The 23,084-nt window shown below is 41.1% G+C and overlaps 1 protein-coding gene across 3 annotated transcripts; it reads right to left on the reverse strand.

Moving 5' to 3' along the window:
* Window positions 1-58: 58 nt before the first annotated feature.
* On the reverse strand, window positions 59-22,873 carry zgc:154054 (Alpha-1,3-mannosyl-glycoprotein 4-beta-N-acetylglucosaminyltransferase B-like). Of its 3 annotated transcripts, none has more exons than XM_005458873.4 (15): window positions 22,606-22,871; window positions 20,185-20,358; window positions 18,441-18,569; window positions 18,008-18,141; window positions 13,942-13,988; window positions 12,215-12,328; window positions 11,024-11,099; window positions 10,396-10,510; window positions 10,142-10,272; window positions 8,287-8,394; window positions 6,716-6,909; window positions 5,358-5,436; window positions 1,812-1,878; window positions 1,073-1,185; window positions 59-362 (listed from the first exon to the last, which is right to left on the reverse strand). In XM_005458873.4, the coding sequence occupies exons 2-15, from the start codon at window positions 20,345-20,347 to the stop codon at window positions 345-347; spliced, it is 1,488 nt and encodes a 495-aa protein (XP_005458930.2). In that variant the 5' UTR covers window positions 20,348-20,358; window positions 22,606-22,871; the 3' UTR covers window positions 59-344. The 3 variants fall into 3 exon arrangements, with proteins under 3 accessions (XP_005458930.2, XP_005458928.1, XP_005458933.1); XM_005458871.4 differs by having other exon boundaries at window positions 22,499-22,871; XM_005458876.4 differs by lacking the exons at window positions 59-362; window positions 1,073-1,185; window positions 1,812-1,878; window positions 5,358-5,436 and adding an exon at window positions 5,552-6,601 and having other exon boundaries at window positions 22,499-22,873.
* Window positions 22,874-23,084: the final 211 nt, after the last annotated feature.

Genomic DNA, 23,084 nt, shown 5'->3' on the forward strand with positions numbered 1-23,084 from the left:
CTGTTTTGCGTTTTTTTCATGTAAACAAAGAGCTGAAATGAAATCCTTACAAGACAACTTGATACCAGATATATTTCTTTATTTGTAACAAAAATAGAATAATGCAGTAATTTACTCACTGAATAGCTCTGGTGTTACATCAGTGAAATGTTTGGGTGGAGTGAATTTAAGCAGCTAATATGAGCCACCACTGTGGCCAATTTGGTCACCTCCATCCATCCTTATTCACATAACAGTCAGTTTAGGCACATGTAAGCCTTTTATTGGATGCCCATGTAGACAAAGTCTTTGTCCAGCAGGTGGCACACTAATCAGCCTGAGAGTTTCCTTCTTGTCTGTGGTCTTCAAATTTTAATGAGTATCTGACAGACAGAAAAAAAAGTGTTAAGCAAACCATAGCTGAAGAAAACCACACACAACATCCACTGACGCTACCACCTGTCACTTCCTGGCTTATCGTTTAGGTTAACGAGTAACACAAAGAAAAACTGAGCTTTGTAGATTTTCACAGACCGAGTCATTGCAGGCAAAACTGCACGCATGCATGTGGTATATGTGCCGTTGGAACAACTTGGTGCACCTCAGAATAACTTCAGTTGGACTAGCTGCTGTGTGACTGAGCGTCTGCATGCCACCACAAGCCCAGGTGTGAAAGTAACAGCGGAGCTCGATGAGGGACGTTTCGTCATAATGATTTTCTTCTATTATTTCTGTTCTTTCCGGTCTGACTTCATACTTGTCACTGGAAGAGTGTAAGAGGTCAGACCAGTTGTTCAACAAGCTTGAATGCATGTCTGGTTTTCTACCTGACCTGATTTTAATGTATGATCCTGTTTGATCTAAAGGTGCATCTTAAGAATGAGGAACTTCTATGACAGAAATCCAACAAGATACTTTGATCACATACGTTTCATCACATCATGTGACATCAGAACAGGGAAGAACTTTTCATTTGATGGCTGCTTGCTTTTAGTTGATTAGATTTTTGTGCATTTCTGTTTTGACTTGTTGTTTTACAGAAGATTGTTTTAAGTGCATAAAAACACAATTAACACAAGTATTTGGGTCAGACCTCACTCAGCAGAGCCCAGACATCAGAGTCGGAGTGGACCACCAGGCGCAGTGCAGAGACCGGCTGCAGTGCTGCTTCAATCTTTCCTTCAGCTAATCCATTCACAAATTCACCTGGAAACACACAGCAGTAGGTTGGTTGGTTGTGTGTGTGTGTGTGTGTGTGTGTGTGTGTGTGTGTGTGTGTGTGTGCAAAATACTTAGTGCTGTGAACATGTTTAATGGTAATAAGAAAAAACTAAGAACAACTGCTCGGAGTTCTGGTAAAGTACTCGACCAGAACAAGAACATCACAGGGGGAGTGGCTAACAGAGGGCAGAACAATCCTAATTATGAAGGATCCCTTCAAGGCTGTGACACCATCAAACTACTGGCCAATTACCTGCCGCTCCACAACAGGGAAGCTCCACTCAGCCATCACAGCAGAGGTTCAGTGCACCAGCTGCTGGTGCACCAGGCAGAGCAACCTGAGCAGCAGCTAACTGTACAATAATATTTCCTTTTTGGAATAATAAGTAACTCCTTCATCCTTGGCCATACAGTGTTTAATAGGATCACAATAAAACCTGTTGGCATGCTTTTCCTTGTTCATTAGTTTTAACACAACTGGCTGATGAATAACTCCAACTGTTCCCAAAATGCTTGTGCTTGTGTGATTTCTGCTAAATGTACAATAAATGAGTGTTTTTGAGAGCTGCTCGTACGTGCTGGAAGCTGCTTCCTTTGTGTTATGTACTTACCAACAATGATGAAGCCATTACCTGACTCCCTGTAATGAGGATTGGCCAGTTTGTGTCTCGCCAGCACCTGAAAGAAGAAAACAAGTATCTCAAGTGTAAAAGACAAAACACTGACATTTGCTTATCATTTTGATTTCAGCATTATCAACAGGAGCTGTGGTATTCCAGAGACAGCGGGTAACGTATCCCCCACAGAAGCAAACATGGATGATTATATTTTAAAAACTGTGCCAAAGACAAACAACAGACCTCAGACCAGCTACATCGATATACAACTTCCTGTATTTCTGCATGTATACTGAATGGTTCCCTTTTTTTTCTGGTAATGTGGGGCAGCTCAGGAGGTAGAGAGGGTTGTCTGCTGATGGAGGGTTGGTGGTAGCCTTGATCAGGACACTGAACACTGAGTTACCCCAGATACAACCATCAGAGTGTGTGTGGACGTTAATTTTAAATCACTCGGCCAGAGAAAAAATCAATGACGGAACGCAGAGACCACAGCTCATCTGTCATACCCACAGTAACGCTTTGATTACACCACATCTCCCTGAACCAGTTTGATCTCTGCCACCATAAGTTGTGCTAGACCACATTTCATATTCAGTATCTTAAAATGAGCCTGAACAGACGAGGTAGCATTTTATTTATTCAGGTCAAACTGAAACTCCAGGCTGCTGCGTGGTTAATAAACCCGGATGCTGTCGGTCACACTGAAGATGAAAGACAGTGTGCTGAGTAAACATGCAGGCTCACAGCATACAGCCCACTCTGGACCTCTCTGCTGTCAGTGTGTAGTGAGGAAATGCTCACATTACATTATTATGGTTTGTAGTTATGAACTTGTACATTTACTTAACAACCACACATGTTGTCTTTTTGTTTACCTTACTGCTTTGGCATTTTTACAGGTTTTTATGTAAAAGTACAAGCCCGTCCTAGGGCTTGTACTTTTACATAAAAACCTGTATGTAAAAGTCTCCAAATTGAAGGTCAAGGTCCATACGAAGGAGGGTGTCACAGACAGGTGTGCCAAGAAGACGTCACCACAAGAAGACTGAGGAAGCGTAGGCAGTCTTCTGCAGAGTTTAAGTCAGTTTTAAGCTGAGGTTTGCGGGATGATGTGCCCGACAGCTGTCTACCTATACGATCAGAATAGACTGCACGCAGTCCATCTCTGGTGTCATAGGGCTGCCAGGATGCCTGACTGCACTTCAAAATGAGAGATGGCTCAGGGTCATGTGATTTAGCCCCAACTGTAAGGTTTATCAAAAAGCTTTGACTCTAATCTTGAAAGCAGAGAGGCTGTCTGTCTCCCAAATCCAAACTGAGAGTTGGTTCCACAGGACAGGGCTCTGCCTCCATCAGTGAGTAAATCTGCAGTCTGAGAGCAACATGCTCTTGAGATGTTTAAGATTTATATAAAAATTCTGGACTTAACAGTGAAGAGATCGTAGTATTAGAGAAATACACTGTCTTTGTGCTCCCACTGCAGCATTTTGAATTAACTGGAGACTTTTCAGGAACTTTTAGAACAACCTCCTAATCCTGTTCTACAGTAGTCCAGCCCGAAGCATCGGCATCACTCAGAGACAGGATATAATGATAGCGATACTGTGGACAAAAGCAGCACTACATATTTGCTTAATTTGAACCCTGAAGGACACGATTTCTCTCAGTGTTGCTGAAAGACAAGCTAATGCCATCCTGGTTAGAAACAATGTTAATAAGAGTGTTCAGGGCGAGTACAATAATATCAGTTTTGTCTGAGTTCAGAAGCCTTTATGTCTTTAAGACATGACTTTACTTTAAATCAGCGGTCCCCAACCGTTTTTGTGCCACGGACCGGTTTAAATTTCAGACAATATTTTCACGGACCGGCCTTTAAGGTGTCGCACATAAATACAACCAAATAAAATGATTCGACCGAGACAAAAACTGTTTACAAATACTTTTTAAATATAATAATAAACGCAAATTCACTGTGTAATTGTGTAACTTCATTAGCAGCGTCCTCCTGAAATGCGCTAACATCCTCCTCTCTGCCCCTTAATGCGCCCTGGTCGCTATGGTAACGTGTAAATATTTCTTTCAAAATAAGACACACAACTACAACACGGGAAAAGACCGAGTTAACAATAAAAACCCTGAAAACCACAAATTTCACACCCGAGCCTCAACTCTCGCGGCCCGGTACCAAACGACTCACGGCCTGGTACCGGTCCGTGGCCCAGGGGTTGGGGCACGCTGCTTTCAATAACAGTCGGCTGTCATCCAGCTTCATAGCTCAATATATTTGGGTATGATCTGCAGGAATAAAATGTATACGTGTGCAATAAAATGTACGTGTTTTTTTCTTTGTGACTGGAACATTTTATTCGTGGCTACAGTGCTGAAAAGAAGCCTGGGGTTATGCTCATTTTACTACATCAGTGGCCAGTAGGAAAATGTCCTAATTTATGGGAGGATTTTTACATTTTTATAGAGCTGCACACTATCTTTCTGTGCAAAACAAAGTTCTTTTAAATGAGTGCAATGTCATTTCCTCTCCAGCTTACAAGTTGTCTGCTTTAAGGTGTGTGTTTGTGTCTTATATCAGGGGATCAAACCTCTGATTTCAAGCTTTTTTCAGAGGAACCACTATTTCCTGCAACGTATGCAATGTGCAGGCAAACCATACAGACTTGGTGTAATTTCCCCGGGTACATTCTGTGCTATGGGGGCTGATCAGTATCAGTGCCCTATTCTAATTCCTCTTAATCTGTCTATCACCATTTTTCCTAATATTTGTATTGCTGAGACATCCACAATTAATTTGCTTCCACATCTGCAGTGTTATTGTTTGAAACAGCGGATTTTATGGCTGTGATCAGTTCCACTAGTGGGATTGGTCTGTGCGTGACCGTGACTGAAAAACTTGTTGTGAGTGCTGCTAGTTTCAATCATTATGTAATTTTACTGTTGGTGAGATTGGAGAAACCTGCAGTCAGCTAAAACTGAACAAGCCACTTGGATGAGTGACAAAACGTTCCTCCCACTGACACTGCTGTGTGCAGATGAACACAATCACCTGTCCTGGCCTTTAAGGAACCACATCCATCACCGGACATCTCAGAATAAAAAACAAAACAGCAATCTGGTTCCAACCCTTTGTTTGTTTGTTTTTGTGAATTGAAAAGCTTTTGGACCTGAACTAAGCAATGAGGTTTCCCTCTTATCTTCCTCACAGGGATTCCATGTCTGTCTAACTTTACTCAAAGGCCACCGCTGGCCTGACCACTTTTCCCCTTCAGCGTGACAGAGTGACATACGTGTCAACTGACACGCACACACACACACACACACACACACACACACACACACACACACACACAGCTAAACAGAGGCAGCAGGCTGACAGCAGATAGCTTGTTGTGGTAGATGTTTCCTGTTGCCTTGCTGCTCTTTTCATCAACACCCGAGATGAAAACCAAGACCTACTCAACCGCAACATTAGAACTAAAGAATACACGCCCAGAAAACAAACACACGCACGCACACGTTACTCACACTGCTAGGCAGCACTTCCACTGTTGTATTGAAGAATTTATCTCCATTAGTCTCGATATTTCCACTGCGAAACAGGTACCTGCATCGTTAAAGAAAAGAGCACAGGTGGAATATAAATATGCCAAACTGGTAACATCTACGCACAAAGATGCTCCTGGGCTACAATACTGCACCAAACATTATTATCACATGTCATTTCAGTTTCATTTCTAAATTAAATTTTCCTTTAAACCGGCGTTCATGTTCATTTGTGCACTGAAAAAAAACAACAACAAACTTTAACCTATCACTTTAAACTTTATTGCTCTAACATACAGACGTTATTCTGAATAACTGAAACCTGTGTAAAGATGTTTTAAACTGCCACAGTATCACTTGACAGGAGAAAAATATTTAAAATTGAGCAAAGAAACTGTCATTTTTCTAGTTTTCGTCTTGATGCATTTTTCTAGTTGCTTCATATTATGGAGGGAAGTCATTCTTTGTAACTGTGTGACTACACGTAGTGTAGTGTGACTACCAGACAGTCATGTCAGCATAGGATCACAGTCTGGCACATGCACTGTACAGGAAAAGTCATGAAGCTCATACAGATAGAATGTTGACTTTCCAGAAAGATGTGCTGCAACCAGTCGTCGCTTTTTGTTTGACCATAACAGCGCGACTTTCACAAAACGACTGTTGGAGTCATACTGACTTTGATGCTACAGTTTCTCTTTATTTAGTAGCACAAGGAGATTTAAACATTCTTAGGAAATATATCACAAACTATTAAATGGTGAGGAGAAAATAATCAATTCTTATCAAATTTGGTAGAGAATATGAGTGCTAACATTTTTTTTAAAAGATTCCCAGATACTAATCTGAGTGACAGTAGGGATTGTTGCTAATGCTGCATTCACATCTTCTAGTAGGCTTTCAGAGGGTACTTCACGTAGTCGGCCAGGTTTCCAGCTTAGCCATCATCTTCACTTTCGGGTCAGCTGCTCTCACATTCCACGCCTTCAACGCACCAGTTGCTCTTAGGGCTTGGTACCCAGTCTCTGAGGGTGGGGATAAGGACATCTCCCCCTGACCCGACATCCTGGCTCTGCCTTGCCGCAGCATTTGTGCTGTACCTTGTCATCCTCTAGCTGTTGCTTGTTTCATGCATGTGTATGTTAAACTTGTAGAGTCAAGCAGGATGCAAATGAAAGCCGTTTGTAAAGCAGTTGTAACGTGCAGACTGGGTCACCATCATCTGTCTAGATGAATTTGATTGAGCAGCACTTGTTTTTTTCCTCCTCTTTTTTTTTTAAATAGAAAACATTAATTTGCAAAATTTTCAGAATGTATGGAAAATAACTAAACAAACTAACCCAGAAGCGTAAAGTGGCTGGGAGAAGTTGAAGAGGATGTAGTCACCCTGGAGGGGAGTTATTGCCCAGAAGAAATCTCGTCCCTCGTAAGCACTTTTCAAACTGTGCGTCTGGTAGTGTTTCAAAGTGCTGCTCACCTCTGCAGGTGGGTTATTGTGAGCCTTGAACAGTGTCTGCTTCCCAAAGTCTTTATCCTGAAGTGGATAAGAGAAAGAAGAGAACAATATATTTGCACATCCACAGGCGAGAACACTAAACAACATAAATGAATGATTCTGGGTTTGCAGTCAATTCAAAACACATACAGTTAAAATGCTAAAGCTGCACATTCACATTATAGGCCAGTGTTCATGTTAAATGTTTTCACTCATCGGGCTGTGCTGTCATCTACTCCATGACAAACACCGTCATTTTTTTGCCCCGATCTCAGTCGCTTTCTCTTGTCTTCAACTCTACTGTCAGCGAAGCAAACAGCAAATTCACAACATTTTTCTGCTCAGGTTAAACTGTATGGCTGATCCTACCGAAGTGTTTCACAGGAATGCTTTTCATCGCTCAGCTGTCACGCCTTCTCTACTAGTTTTACAGGTAGTTCAGAGAGATTTTTTTTTACCATCCCGTTCACCTTTAGCCTTCTTCTATTGTTTAAGTCACATATGACACATTTCCTGGTTCATATTTGTGAAACATCTTTTAAATATTTAAATCTGAAAAATGTTTTTCGAGTCCTCAACAAAGGCCTACTGAATTTAACAGAAGAAAGGATGAAAAGCTCCTGCTCTTTTACTCCCACTCAGGTGTCCTGCCACCATTACCACCAGGTCCTAGTAACATGCAGCCCCTGCACAGGTGACCCTTGAACCTCATTACCAAAGCTCTTTTTAACAAATGAACTGTAGAAAATGTTCAGCAGGGGATGTTAACATCAGCCATGCTCTTACTAATGAACTGATTGGTTTAGGAGAGAGTGCTGCCCGAGTAATGCTCGAAGACTGAATTTAATCTGCACAAATTGGTTTGTGTCGAGACATTTGCATTCTCACCTCAACCTCCACTGAACAGAAAAGCTCAGGGCTCAACTGCATGCATGTAAATGGCCATTTACAGGGTCAAACACATTTTATTTACTCACTGTCATTTTACAAGATGTCATCTGGTTGATAAAGTCCAAAGACAGCAATGAAACTGTTGGAGCAACTTTACCCTTACATTTGGTTTTAAGTGTCATAAAGAGTAAACCAGACTCCTGCTGGACTTTGACTGGGCTATTCCAACACCCTGAATCTTTGCTTTTTCAGCCGTTCAGTTTGTTTCTGTGCTTGGTGCCGTTGTCCTGTTGCACTACCCAGATTAGCCCAGGTGTTATCTGTGCAACTGGCCTTAGATTTGATTGGAATATACTTTGGTACTGGGAGGAGTTAATGGTCGACTTAGTGGTTTCACAGATAGTATGAGGAATTCATGCGGATGAGCTGCGTTTTGTTTTCACCAAATATCCCCAATGTTCTCTGACAGATAAACCTTCATATCCATCATGAAACAAGCTTTCTGGGAGTCAAAGGAACGCTCACCTTCAGATGCTGCAGTTTCCCGGGCAGAGAAGAGTGGAGACCAACATGCTGAAAGAGGGAAGGCTTGTACCTCTGCTTGAGTAGTGCCTTCTGCTCTCTGCAGTGTTTCTATATAAAATATGAGAACATGTGAGTTTGAAACACGCTGTAAAAGCTGCTGTTTTGTTCAATGCTTTCTCAGTACTGGACATAGCTTTGCTGCTTTGTTTAGACCAGCGGTCCCCAACCTCTTTTTGCTCCACGGACCGGTTTAATGTCAGACAAAAGTTTCACGGACCGGCCTTTAAGGTGTCGCGCATAAATACAACAAAATAAAATGATACGACCAAGACAAAAACTGTGGTATTTTGTAAATATAAAAGCGAATTCACTGTGTAATTATGTAACTTTTATTAGCAGTGTGATGGCTGCACTTACAGCCACACAGTGGTAATATCCACCATATTAGTGTAGAGCATAGGTGTCAAACTCTGGCCCGCGGGCCAAATTTGGCCCGCAGCCTAATTACATTTGGCCCGCGAAGCCATACCAAATTACTATTAGAGCTGGCCTACTGGTATTATACAGCTAATATATATATTGTTTAGTATTAAGCTTTGCTTGTTCCATATTCAGTTTTTCAGCAAAATGTGTTTGAGTCCATAAGAAAAGATTCATTCTTATATCTGGAGGAATAAATATATTTCAATAAATATTAACGTTAGCCCGCGACTTTGTTCCAGTTTTGAATTTTGGCCCACTGTGTATTTGAGTTTGACACCCCTGGTGTAGAGGCTTATAAATAACATTGCATTCACATTTGTCTTTAAATATAGGAATTAATTTACAGAGCAATAAATAACTGGTTTTGGTTTAAAATTAATTCACATACCCACATGACACTGTAGTCTAAAATAAGTGCGCACAGTTTAGTTTACACTGTTATATATGATTTATCTTTCTTTTCTGAGTTACCTTAGTTGCAGCTGCTCCAGTCCCTTGATTCAGAAGCCAAGAGGTGGAAAAGGGGCGGAGCGAGCCTTGATGGAAAACTGCAAATTGGCTCATTCCATAATTTGGGACCATGGGGGGGAATTGGAGTTCATCATGTTAGTTTCAGTTAGGTTTTGTGTGTTTTACCCCTTTGTGTTTTTGTGAGCTGATCAGCCACTATTTAAGTTTCCCCTTTGTCTTGTTAAGGAAGGTCAGTTTGTTTGAGTTAACAGCAGTGTTTGTTGTTAACTTTGAGTAGAGTTCTGTTATTTTGACCTCTTTTATGGGCCCAAGATTTTGATTCTTTTTGCATGATTTAACCAATTGTGTTTTTGGGTTAAATAAAAAAATCCTTTCTTGGACTTTAACCTGTGCCTAAGTTTCCTTTGCTGCTCGGTCTATCACAAGCAGCGTCCTCCTGAAATGCACCAACAACATTGAGAGTAACATCCTCCTCTCTGCCCCTAATGCTCTTTAAATATTTCTTTCAAAATAAGACAACTACAACACGGGAAAAGACCCAGGGAAACCGAGTTAACGCTAAAAACCCTGAAAAGAACAAATTTCACACCAGAGCCTCAACTCTCACGGCCTGGTCCGTGGCCCAGAGGTTGGGGAGCGCTTGATTAGACAAAAGGTGTCATCTACATAGAGTACGTAGAGACTGAGTCCCAGATCTATTTAACCACAGATCTATTTAGAGATTTTTGATAAATCTGTAAACACTTGTGAAAAAAAAAAACTGATGGGAAAAACTGCCCACTTTATCCATTTTAACAAAAATCTACAACAACAGTGTAAAAAATGAAGTGGTCTGACTTTTTCCCGAAACACAAATGAATCTATACGTCACGTTTCCTGACTCTTGGTATAACTGACTCACATCATCTTTCTCGGGGTTGCAAACCTTCACCCACAGAATGTGATCCAGCAGCCAGTCAATAGGTTTGTCTCTGTGAAACATGAGGAAGAACTCGGTGATCATTGGGAGGTCACGGGTCCGAAACATCTTGCCTGGAGAATCACACACACACACACACACACAAATGCATTCATATATTATTACCTGAAAAAATCCACCCCCCCCCCCCCACACACACAAAAAAAATCACCTCAGTATTTTACACAGAAACCCACCTATAAATCCAAGCTGGGAGAACTCAAGGTAGAGCCATGGCTTTGAAGCTTCGTTTATGGCGTAGGCCTTCATCTCGTCATAGTAGCCCGACTTAGCAACAACATCATCCTCTAACTGGAAATCAACAGAAAGCAAATAATTTTGCCCCTTTATCCTTTTGTTTTGGAAAAGTTTCTTTTGTTTCCTTCTTATTTATCCTAAACTAAACAGGACCCTGTGCTGCAGTTAGGCATTCGACCACACATTTTAGATCTGCTTAGTTTGTTAAAAACAGTTGTGTCAGGAAGTACACACTATTTATAAAAAGTTTAAACATAAGCACAGCTACAGCCCAATCAGACCACTCCTGGTTTACAATACAGTATCATTTCAGACTTTTGTATTTCACGTTTCTGTGATGTCATCTTTGGGTCTTCTGTAAGCATTTATAGTCTGAGCTCAGTGCCTCTACCCAGACAGGCTATGTGAAAGCCAAACATAAATAAGGAAGAATTATAACATGCAAAGCTACTGTGGCTGATACCACAAACAGATAAATAGTCCTAAAAATAGGTTTCCTGAAACATGATGTGCAAAAACAATATAAATAAGGTGTTTAATAAATGATAACTAAAGTCTGACCCTAACCTGAACATAAAAGGTTCCTTTGTCTTGAGCGTAGAGCATGAGGAAGCTGAAGTCCAGATTCTGCTTTGTCCGCCATCTAAAAACAAACAAGGAGCACAAATATAACCAGAGCACAAATTCACTCACCTTTTTGGTTTTGGTACTTCACTGTGTGTTTATACACCTCTCTGCATTCAATAAATCAAAGTTTATTGTTTAACACACCAGACACATTATAAGTCTCCTACTCTTCATCATTTCCTTATTAGGTTATATAGTGTATATGCTGGTTTTGTGTCCTCTGCAGTACCGTTTTTTCCACACTATAAGGCGCACTTAAAATCCTTTCATTTTCACAAAAATCGACAGCGCGCCTTATGTATGAATTCTGGCTGTGCTTACTGACCTCGAACCGATTTTATGTGGTACACGGCGCTCACAAATCTGTCAAAAATGTTTTAGTACGACTTTGCTAAGCTACGAAGCCGCAGTGCTTGATGGATTGTTGGAGCATTACGGCTACCGTAGTCAGGAGCCTCGCGGAGCAATCTGGGTCCTAAACTCCGTCCGCTTCAGGTCCCAAAGTCAAACAAACACTGCAGCATCACTGAGAGTTAAAAACTGTCTAAATTCTTTCATCTTTAATAAAATGATCAGCGTTGCTGCTTTACCAGGTGTAACAATTAATTTTAACATCCAGGCATCCATGAAAACAGAATTTATTACATTTAACAGAGTTAGAAGTTAGCAGGAAGTTAGCTCGCTAGCTTCCACCTAAACATGATATAGCATGTTCTGACTGAGAGATTCCTGAAACATTCAAACGTACAGCTCTGCTATCACTTCCAACATAAATGAAGACAGAAAACTAAACATCAGTGACGTTTGTAGGGTTACTGAAGTTGGGCTAGCTGGTATATAATGATGTGCTACGTGACTGCTAGCCACACAGCTATGATAGGATAGCATAAACACAGTGAAGCTGGAGGATGAACGCTAACTTTTGTCCACTCGATAAAAGTTAACGTGAGGGTTCCTGATGGTTAGGGACAAATGCAGTCGCATGGGAGGATGCTGTAATGTGTAATCCAGTGCGCCTTATGGTCCGAAAAATACGGTAAAACGGTAAAAAAGACTTCAGAATTACCATCACTGACAAAACATTTGTAGCATTTTGAGACTGCATCATGTGATTTTGTATATGCACTGTACTTGACTCTTTCTTTGGAGTCTCCAAAGGTCTCCTTAAGGCTGGTGAAGTTGGGGTAGTAATACTGCGAAGGAGAGATGACCTCCAGCAATCCAGACTGCACCTCGTTGGGAAAACTGCAAAGAGTGAGCTCGTTAACTACAGAGATCAACATCAAGATACAAAGGAAACAGTGACATTTAAAGAAATATACTTGTTTGCTGTTGTTGCTTTTTATTAGTGCTCCAATTTGACTCTAGAATCCATTACATTCTTACAGGTTTTATGATCTGGAGTAGTTGTATATAGTTTACATCACAAGTTCTGTCAAGACGAGCCACAGCATGTTCATCGGAAACAGTAAAACTAAGGGGGATCAATAACTCACTTGGTGAACATCATCGATACAGTTAAAGCTACGCTGCTCCATTGTCATAAAGGGTCACAACAACAGGTAGCTCATCATGTTAGATTTAGCCATGTTTATACAATGGATGCTGGCCCTGAGACCGCTCAGTGGGAGTCGTATTTCCAAGTGGAATCAAACCAGCAACTTTTCACTTGCCAAGCAAATGTATTTCCTACTATACTATGAAGCCACTATCTAAAATTCTACATTTTGTGGCTCTGCATGGCATTTAAAAAGGAACACTGATAAAATGTTTCACATCACGAGAAAGGTTCTTTATTTGCACAGATTGGGGAAAGTCATAGTAAAGCTGATAGGACTGTTTCCCTTCTATACCACTTGCTTGTTAGTTTTTGTTTGAATCATATTTTAAAGAGGGCTTTTATTTATTCAATATGGAAGTCTGAAACAGTCTACAGTAAGGTGAACAGCTTTAAACCACTAAGTCTAGTGAAATCAAAGCCTTTAGCTTTTTTTCAGAAATAATAGAAATGCTTTGTTAGTATTCAGAGGTTAATCAAACAGTTATGTGTATGCTAACAAAATAAGGAATAACAAGTCTTATGAATTGTAGGGCATTTCATTCTCATACTTTACCTAGCAGTCCTGAAAAGTTCTTCCTGAATCACAGATCAAACACTGCATTTGACCAACAGGCGTTCAGGTTAATAAGAGAACAAATTCCTGAAAAATATGCTGTGAACCAACTTTCACACTTCCCCGTTGCCACGGAAGAGCAGCAACAACATTAAAAACCTGTTTTGTGACAGCTTGTGTTGGCATGTAGTATAGGCTAATGCAAGGCATCAGTGCACGTAGACTACACTGAAGCATTTGTGTACACAAAAATGTAATCAGGCTTTTCCAGTTACATTTTACCAGAACACTTAAATGAGTTTAAAAGAAAGAATGAATGAATGAAGACAAGTTCTATAAACTTCAGTGATACAGTCATTTAATATTTGGACATTTCTTCTGTTCTTTTTGCATAAAACTACATGCTAATGTGTAAACAGGATCGCTACGAGTTAAAGTGATACATAAAACAGACCATGTTGATGTTACTGATAAAGAGAAATACTTCCCCAGGAGAATTAAATCTCACACATATGACCATCAGCCATAGTTAGTCCATGGCTGACTAAAAAAAAAAACTGGCGAATGCCCACATGCAATACAATCCTACTGTAATAATAAACATCTTGTTTTTTATACACTTACAGACAGAAACAGCAGTCTGCTGCTGGTACTGCAAGTAATAAAGGGCATGAAACTTAAGTCTAACATGAACACTGATACAACAGAGAAACTGCCCCATGGGAGGCAATCTAGCTCACTTACTTCTTCATGATGGTCTCTGCTACACCGTTCACATAGTCTGAGTTTGTCTGAAAGACAGAGAGAGAGACAGGACTGGGTCAGTGATGGGGGGGCGCGGCATATTTGACTGAGTTAATATTAAACTTGAGCTCCTTGAGGCTTTTGCAACAATGAATACACGTTGGTGCTCTTACAGAATGAGACTGTAACTGTATGAGTCCTTTGAAGGCCAGATATGTTATCAGTTTCAGTTTTAGGGTTGATAAAACCTCGTTCTGTTCCTGTTTATAGTTTTTGTTACTCACAACAAAAAAGCCAAACAAAAGAAAACCCCAAAGATGGGGAAGGTATAAAAGTAGTTAGGTGTTTATGTGTCCTTTCTCTCAGATGTCTAGCAAACGGGACATTATCCATATGTGAGAGCACTCTCAGTGAGTCAGACTGAATTCTTAATCCATTTACGTAAATCAGCATGTGGGAGCAAAGGTCATTCTGGACCTTAATACTTATACTTATTTATGGTATTTATTTATGATTTATTTTAATTTATGACATGCAATCTAAATTTATTATACACTGGTTTGCAGTAAGGAACAATTTATCTTGTACTGACTGGAAAAGCCCAAGAGGTGGTAGCTGCGCTTCCCTTAAAAGACAGTTTGGAGTATTCTTGTGTTAAATCAGCTGTGTTGCACGCATATGAATTGGTTCCAGAAGCATACAGGCAGAAATTTCGGCTACAGAGGAAACTTCCCTCCCAAACGTATGTGGAGTTTGCCAGGGAAAAAGGTATCCTCTTTGACAATTCAATTCAATTCAATTTTATTTATATAGCGCCAAATCACAACAAAAGTCGCCTCAAGGCGCTTTATATTGTACAGTAGATTGCACAATAATAAATACAGAGAAAACCCCAACAATCATATGACCCCCTATGAGCAAGCACTTTGGCGACAGTGGGAAGGAAAAACTCCCTTTTAACAGGAAGTAACCTCCGGCAGAACCAGGCTCAGGGAGGGGCGGGGCCATCTGCTGTGATTGGTTGGGGTGAGAGAAGGAAGACAGGATAAAGACATGCTGTGGAAGAGAGACAGAGATTAATAACAGATATGATTCGATGCAGAGAGGTCTGTTAACACATAGTGAGTGAGAAAGGTGACTGGAAAGGAAAAACTCAATGCATCATGGGAATCCCCGGCAGCCTACGTCTATTGCAGCATAACTAAGGGAGGATTCAGGGTCACCTGGTCCAGCCCTAACTATATGCTTTAGCAAAAAGGAAAGTTTGAAGCCTAATCTTGAAAGTAGAGATAGTGTCTGTCTCCTGAATCCAAACTGGAAGCTGGTTCCACAGAAGAGGGGCCTGAAAACTGAAGGCTCTGCCTCCCATTCTACTTTTAAATACTCTAGGAACAACAAGTAGGCCTGCAGAGCGAGAGCGAAGTGCTCTAATAGGGTGATATGGTACTACAAGGTCATTAAGATAAGATGGGGCCTGATTATTTAAGACCTTGTATGTGAGGAGCAGGATTTTGAATTCTGGATTTAACAGGAAGCCAATGAAGGGAAGCCAAAACAGGAGAAATCTGCTCTCTCTTTCTAGTCCCTGTCAGGACTCTTGCTGCAGCATTTTGGATCAGCTGAAGGCTTTTCAGCGAGTTTTTAGGACATCCTGATAATAAAGAATTACAGTAGTCCAGCCTGGAAGTAATAAATGCCACCACATGACAAGTGGTGCTCTGCGGCAAAAGCCAGTGATTATGATTCATTGCGTGAATTGATGCTGCTGGAAGACTTTAAAAAGTGTCTTCCTGAGAGTATAGTGTTATACCTGAATGAGCAGAAAGTAACCACTTTAGCGACTGCAGGAGTTCTCGCAGATGAGTATGTGCTCACCCATAAGTCCTCTTTTCTGGTTAAAGAGAAGTCACAGTTTAGTGCCGCGCAGCAGGCTCGCACTGTTAAACCCTTAGGCTCTAAAGAGAGTCGGGAGTGTTTTTACTGTCATAAACTGGGACCTGTCATTGCGGACTGTTTGGCCCTGAAACGCAAAACAGTGAATTCTCAGCAACCCAAAGGTGTTGCCTTTGTGAAAGCAGCGTCCCATCCTGAGGTGCTTGATTGTGGTGGCAAGGTGTCAGACCCTTGTTTTGACCCATATGTCTTTGATGGTTTTGTGTCGCTAACTGATAAATCCACTGATCTAAAATCTGTGCCCATATTGCGAGACACTGGAGGGTCTCAGACCTTAATCCTTTCTAGTGCTTTACCTTTCTCGGCAGACAGTGCATGCGGATTTAATGTTGTGCTGCGTGGAATAGAGATGGGTTATGCTCCCAGACCCGTTCACCAGGTCTATATCAAATCAGAACTCGTTACAGGATTTTTCCCCGTCACAGTATGCCCGACCTTACCCATAGAGGGGGTGGCCATGTTGCTAGGAAATGATACTGCGGGCGGATTAGTGCGTCCTAGTCTGGAGGTGCTGGGTAAGCCCCTCAGTTGTGATGCCCCAGAGATTTCTGTGACCCCAAAGCTGTACCCAGCCTGTGTGGTTACTCGTGCCCAAGCCCGTAAAGATGGCGACGTTACCCTCGCTGAGTCTGTGCTGATGACCTCATTTTTTGAAGAGGGTGCTATGTTACCTAAAGAAAACAATGTTTTGTCTCCCCCAGACTTTGTAATCTGTGTATACAAAATGTTGTCTTGTATTTTAAGGGGAGGGGTGTTACGGCCCTGGGCCTTGGAGAGAGTGAGACTACCCTTTTGTGTTCATGCAAATCCCAGTGTGCCATGACTTGTGGGTGATTGGCTGCTGGGAGTCTTGTGCCAGCCTTCTTTTATGCAGATCACAGTGTGCCAGACCTCGCGGACGATTGGCTGCCTGGAGATCACATGACCACTCCAAGACCAATTGACTGGCTGATTGTCTGCACCTGGGAGTATAAAAGGCTGAAGAGCCTTCACACTATGGGGAACTGCTGCGCCGAAGTGAACATGCAGTGTCCTCCTCGTCTGCTTTGCATGTGAAGCTTGTTTGGTAAACCTGTTCGCTGTGTTGCTCTTTGTTTAAACCTGACATACAGCTGAACTTAGTTTCATTAGAGTTTTGTGATGCTGGCTTGCCTTAGTTAACCTTTAGCTTGTACTCTTAACTGTTTTTTCTTTATATAGTAATTGTTTGCCCAGTGGTCTGTTGAACAGCCCTGTCGGTTTTCTGTTTAAAGTTTGAAATTAAAACCTTTACTTTACTCAGTTTTGTGTGGGGGGGGGGGGGGGGGGGGGGGGGGGCTTGTGTATGTTACTCCTCCCCTGACGCCTAGCAGAGGGAGTCGTAACAACCACCAAATTATGATGTTTGAGTTCTGGAGTATTAGGATAGGCTAACAAACACTGATGTGCCTTAGGTAAGCCAAGCCAGCTGCTACACTGCATATCAAGGAATTTATTGCAGGTAAGCTAAAATTAGCTAGCATATGCCGGAAAGGGAAAAACCCCAAATTTAATCCAATGAAGCCCGTCTGAGTGAGAGGGGAGAACAACGTGAAACGTTTACCACCATGCTTGATATTTGGTGGTTGTTTTTTTTTTAAAGTTATCAGCTAACTTTATAAATTAACCACCACCAAATGAATGCACCGTAGCTAGGTTACATGAAGCTGGCTAACTATACCTTACCATAATTGTATCGAAACCGAAAACAAAGTGATATAGCATGACAAATGACTTCACCAGCTAACATAACTCATCTTAGTAACTTGTGTTTAATATGAAACTACACTGAGTGTAGCAGGAAATAATCCAATGATTCAAAGCAAAGATATGAATAACTTAGATTTGTTTTCTAAAGTAACAGCTAATTTGTGGGCAGTTAGCCAGCTAGATTTTAACTACACCACACACTGGTAGCTTCATTACATTAGTGTCAACTCTGGCATAATACTAATATTCAGTATGTGTGTTTTATAATAGTGGTCCATGACATGTAGCATAATACAGAACTACACAGAATCTCATATCTGTTGTGGCTAATGCTAGCTTGCATGAGCACTGACTACGTGTGTGTGTGTGTGTGTGTGTGTGTGACCTCAGCAACAAAGACGATGATGAGGAGATCCTGGCACTGTGACGCAGTCAGGCCAAATAGCAGAGAGCTAAGCGTGTTGACCAGGTAACTTTGCTTGTCACGCTTCACAGTGGGAATGCCAAGCACCATGGACACTGAGAGATGACAGGATAGAGAACCAGAGAAAAACTATAGTCACTGTCTGCTTCCATTAGCATAGCAGATGTAAAACAGACCATCCCTCATTTGACTCTTGCATTCATTTTCCCCACACAATTTACAATACATTTTCACATGAGCTCAAAGTGTAGGAGGGGCATCTAAAGTACACCTTATGGAAACTTCTGAAATACAATCTTGAAAACTAAAGCTTATATATATAAAAAAATGTATCCTACCAAGAATCATTGAATAGTAGGGCTGTGCATTTTTACTAAATGTGAGGGCTTCATACCTCCACGACGTCCCTGTCCCAGCACTACATTAGGTACAAGGCTGCCCGGATGGTGTCTGAGGTGGGGCATGAAAACGTAAATGTTGGGCTGAAGGAATGTTTGCATGCCTGTAGGTTGCTTCTCTGTTTCTGTAAACACAAGGAAAAAGGAATAGAGGCATGTGGTGTTATAGTTAGCACACAACATGCTAATAGGCCAGGTAAAAATATATGATTAACTTTCGAATTTATTTAGTTTCCTGTACATACAGGAAACTAAATAAATATGAATTATGGCAGACAGACAAAATATGACACCTGTGCTCCTGTGTCAACCATCAACTGCAACTTCTGTGGATAAACTGCCCATGATACATTAAACAGAGAGAAACCTGGGCGATCTCCTTTTATTTTGCAAGTCAAATTACTCAGGTCCGCAGTTTTGTTTTGTTTTTTTGATTGTGTGGAAATGCTTAAAGTACAGTTTCAGCTAGAAGTCTCTGTTATGACTTTTTTTTCATTAAGCCAAAAAATGCCACTGTTTAATTAACCAAATTCAGAGAAATCCTAGAAATACTGTGTCCACCATTGAATGAACACTGACATTTTCAGAAAAATCCACAAAGTTTCAACAGGGTTGAGGTCATTGCTGTGCAAAGACCATTCTGAAAGAATTATGTTAGCCTGCTTCCTCCATTCCAAAAGCAGCTTTGGCGTGTGTTTGTCATTGTCTTGTTTGAATGTTTAATTGTGTCCAAGTTTCAATCAGCTAGCTGTTCATCTGAGGTTGCGTTAAAGTATTTACAGATAGTCCTCCTTCATTATTCCGTCCACTTTGTGCACTGTTCCACTACCACTGGTGGCAAAAAAGCCCCAGAACATGAAACTGTCACCACCATGCCTGACATTTGGCTTTAGTGTTCTTAGTTTTGAAAGCCTCACCTTTACTCCTCCAAACAAACCTTTGTCATTACAGCCAGATAGCGCAAGCTGCAAATTCCAATCAAGCTCGAAGGCATCAGTTTTAGAGCAGAGGCCTTTTTTCTTGGTTGGCACGCCCTCAGTCTACAGCGATATAAAACTAACCTCAGTTTGGCAGGCTTGAGCCTTGTTGGTCTCTGGGTTGTTCTGAACCAATTTCCCCTGATCTGAGAGTGACACTTTGGGTCTTCTTCCAACTGAATAACCTGTACCTACTTACAGTTGGTTGGATTCATGATCTTGGAATCTCCAGTTGCTTAAAAATGTCTCTAAGACATCTTTTTTTTTTTTCTTCCAGTTGCTTAAACAATGTCCTTCACTAGATTACTGAACTATATTATGAATTGTTGGGTCCAGTGAGTGCCATCAAACAGTGCAGTCGAACAAACCGCCAGTTTGAGTCAATCGTGATCACTAATAAGAAATTAACAGGCGTTGGCAAGTTCAAAGACGTTGTCGAACTTTAGCACCACGATTGTCTTTTTTATTGTTTTTTATAATTCTTATTAACAAAGTATAGAAATCTGTGTTTAAAGTCAAGTCCAGTGTTGCCTTATACATAACAGAATGATTCCCAGTGAGTGGTGAATAGCATTGGTCAGTACATGCCCAGCCCATGGACTGTGTTCAGTGTTTTCAGTTTTAGGTGTGTTGATGCTGTTTAGTGTATCCATGTACGTCTCTTTTTTGTTTCTAATATCTTGCTTTTATGGTGCATTTCCAAAGACATTTGCCTTTATTCAAAGTCATAAAAACAACTAGTGCTGGGTTCTCTGCTACCCACCTTTAAAGCCTGTCCTGTTGCGGACAGAGTAAAGATAGGTGTCGTTGCCAGTTTTGGAAAAGTTCTTTAGCTGTTCCAGGATGCTGCTGAGATCCTGACTGACCTTTCCCCCCAGCTCCTCGGCCACCAGCAGACGCTTGTACAGGATCTGCAGGTCAGGCATCACTGTTGAACCTGGATGCATATGGCAAAGTTTAAAGTGTTAAGACAAACTAGTTTTATTCAGCAAACCTCTGACTGCTTATTTATAGGCTTAAATTCTGGCATTAGTCACATGTTCCATAATAACCGTCCACCATAAGCAGATATGTCCCTTCAGATGGTGGAAAGCCTAACTTGAGTCAACTTTCCTTATTTTGTCTGAATGACCACATAAAAAAAAAAAGCCAATCTTTAAAGAAGTTGGAATCAGTAAGTTTTTGTCATCTTTGCTTGGCAGCTGGCATTTCAGCATCTTCCCATATTTTGTTTTCCCAATGACATTCATGTCTCTAACAGACGCTGTTTATACACCAGGCAGCTCTATTTATAGTGCAGACACTGTCTGCAGCACTTGAAGAGATTCTTGTTTTCAATCACTCAAATCTCTTCGTTCGACTGCTTTCAACTCTCCAACATCAACGTTCACTCACAGAACATTTTAATGCAATCGGTTCACATTTTGTGCTTTTATCTGAGACTTTTATAAATGACCGGGCCCTCGCGCCAGTGTCCGGCAGCCTCGCCTCTGTCAGTGCGCCCCAGGCCAGCTGTGGCTACAATGTAGCTTGCCATCACCAGTGTGTGAATGTGTGTGTGAATGGGTGAATGACTGAATGTAGTGTAAAGCGCTTTGGGGTCCTTGGGGACTGAGTAAAGCGCTATACAAATGCAGGCCATTTACCATTTACTTGTGAAAGGACATGTTACACGTTCAACAATCAATGTGATCAAGATGTTCTTATGCATGAATGACTGAGTTTTCCTAAGCCGCAGAGGCTCTTGGGGTCACATTAGTATCCCTACAGGAGCTCAGCTTCACTGATAAAAATCTTATATAAGACTTTGTTTAGGCACTGTTGTAATGCAGGCTTGTAGTAAGAAAGCACATCAGGTGCTCAAATTGATTAGAAGAGCACTCTGCATGTACCTGTCCATTTAGCTTTTCTATAGCTAGCCATATAGGTCTGCTTTTCTGTGGGCGGGTTTTGTCTACACAATACCTTCACAACAATGTAAAATGCAGCTACCCAACTTCACAGGTGTGGCTCTGGCATTAAGATTAAAGGTGTGGTACGAGAGCTCACTAGTACTGCAGCAGATTTGGTGGTTTCTACAGTTATTGGAGTATTTATGATAGAACATTTATCTGCACAGGTTGAAAGTGTCAAAAAAAAAATCCTCAAATAACTCAAAATATAGCAAATTAAAGTTCTAGTATTAGCTTCCGGTTTTTAACTATTATCCCACTATTAATATAACTTTTTCAAGGTAAGGAGGAAAAAGGACAAGCCTAATGACAATGGCTCATTTCCATCAAGCCTCCCAATAAGCCACGACGGCAGCCCAGCTGTGAAGATACCTGTGCTTTCCCTGTTATCATATTAAAATGTCTGTTGTCTGCAGTGCCTTATTAATCATGTAAATATTATAAATTCAATAAAACTGTTGGCTTCATTCAAACGGTGTTTCAGCTTACCAGGCCTTTACTCCCTTCTCTTTACCAACTACAATAAGTATTTGTACTTTAAAGATAAACAAAGTCATTCGCAATAAAATACTAGAGCTCGGAAAGAGGCTGATAAAGAAGAACAGAGTGAAAAAGCAACAGCAGAAAGCGTTTGTCCCCTTGAATACCGGGCTAAAACGAAAACGGAAAATCTCCGTTTGCAAAAATACCCGTGTACGTGTGGACGTAGCCGATCAGGTTGGCAGACCGACATAAACTTTTACCCTACATCAGAATTGTGTGTTGGCTTACTACTAAAACTCACACGGTGATGTTATGACGTTAGAGAAAGAATTTATAACCGGTATAACTTTCACATTTTCCTTAGGAAACAATATTTCGAACAGCCTCTTCAATAAGACGTTTTTACTCCATGTGAAACAGGTAGTGTTGTATACAGAGGGACTATCGAGAAGCTTATGCTAATAATTTGTAAAAAATTAATTAATTATTTAAAACCATAAAAATACCATGTTTAAAAGTTGCCCATGCTACGCTGTGATGCGAACGTTAACCCTGCGGTATTTTCTGTTTCCATGAGAATAAACAGAATTATAAAGTTTCCCTTTGAGTCAGCATGTGAAAAGTAAACGCAGGTACACTCACCTTCATCACTGGGAATCGATTTAATCCAAATAACCGACACAAAACACCCGAACGTCAAGAGACATGCAAACTTATAGGGGTAAAACCTCATTTCATTTCTCACTCACAGTCCCACAGTCTTTGTGTGCCTACTTGCCGCCGATGGGACAACAGGTGGATGTGAGCGGTAAAGGTAAAATGCGGGTAAGTTAGTTAAACGCTTAGTGGCTGGTCACAACTGTGATTCTAGCCTACGTCAAAACCAAACATTACCAAAGCGTGTCCGCTTTCATGCTTTTCCGCATGTTGAAAACGGTACGCGGTCGCATGATGACAGTTCCTGAGAAAACGCTGTGAAATTCTCGGGGAGCACAATCTAACGTGTTGTAGGCACGCACGGCCAACAGCGACACCTACTGGTCGATGCAATGCTGGTCGTGTCATGGCGTTCACAGCCTCGGACGAACCGGTCCATGACAGGAACTCACAGTACAATAAAATAAATAGTTACAATCGATAAGCCTTACTACCTCTCCACGTAATATTTCAGGGTTAGCATGAGAAATAAAGTTTAGTCCAATTTTTAGTAGGAAGTACATTTTTAGCA

Source organism: Oreochromis niloticus, linkage group LG2 (assembly GCF_001858045.2).
Source record: "Oreochromis niloticus isolate F11D_XX linkage group LG2, O_niloticus_UMD_NMBU, whole genome shotgun sequence".
Lineage (NCBI taxonomy): Eukaryota > Metazoa > Chordata > Actinopteri > Cichliformes > Cichlidae > Oreochromis > Oreochromis niloticus.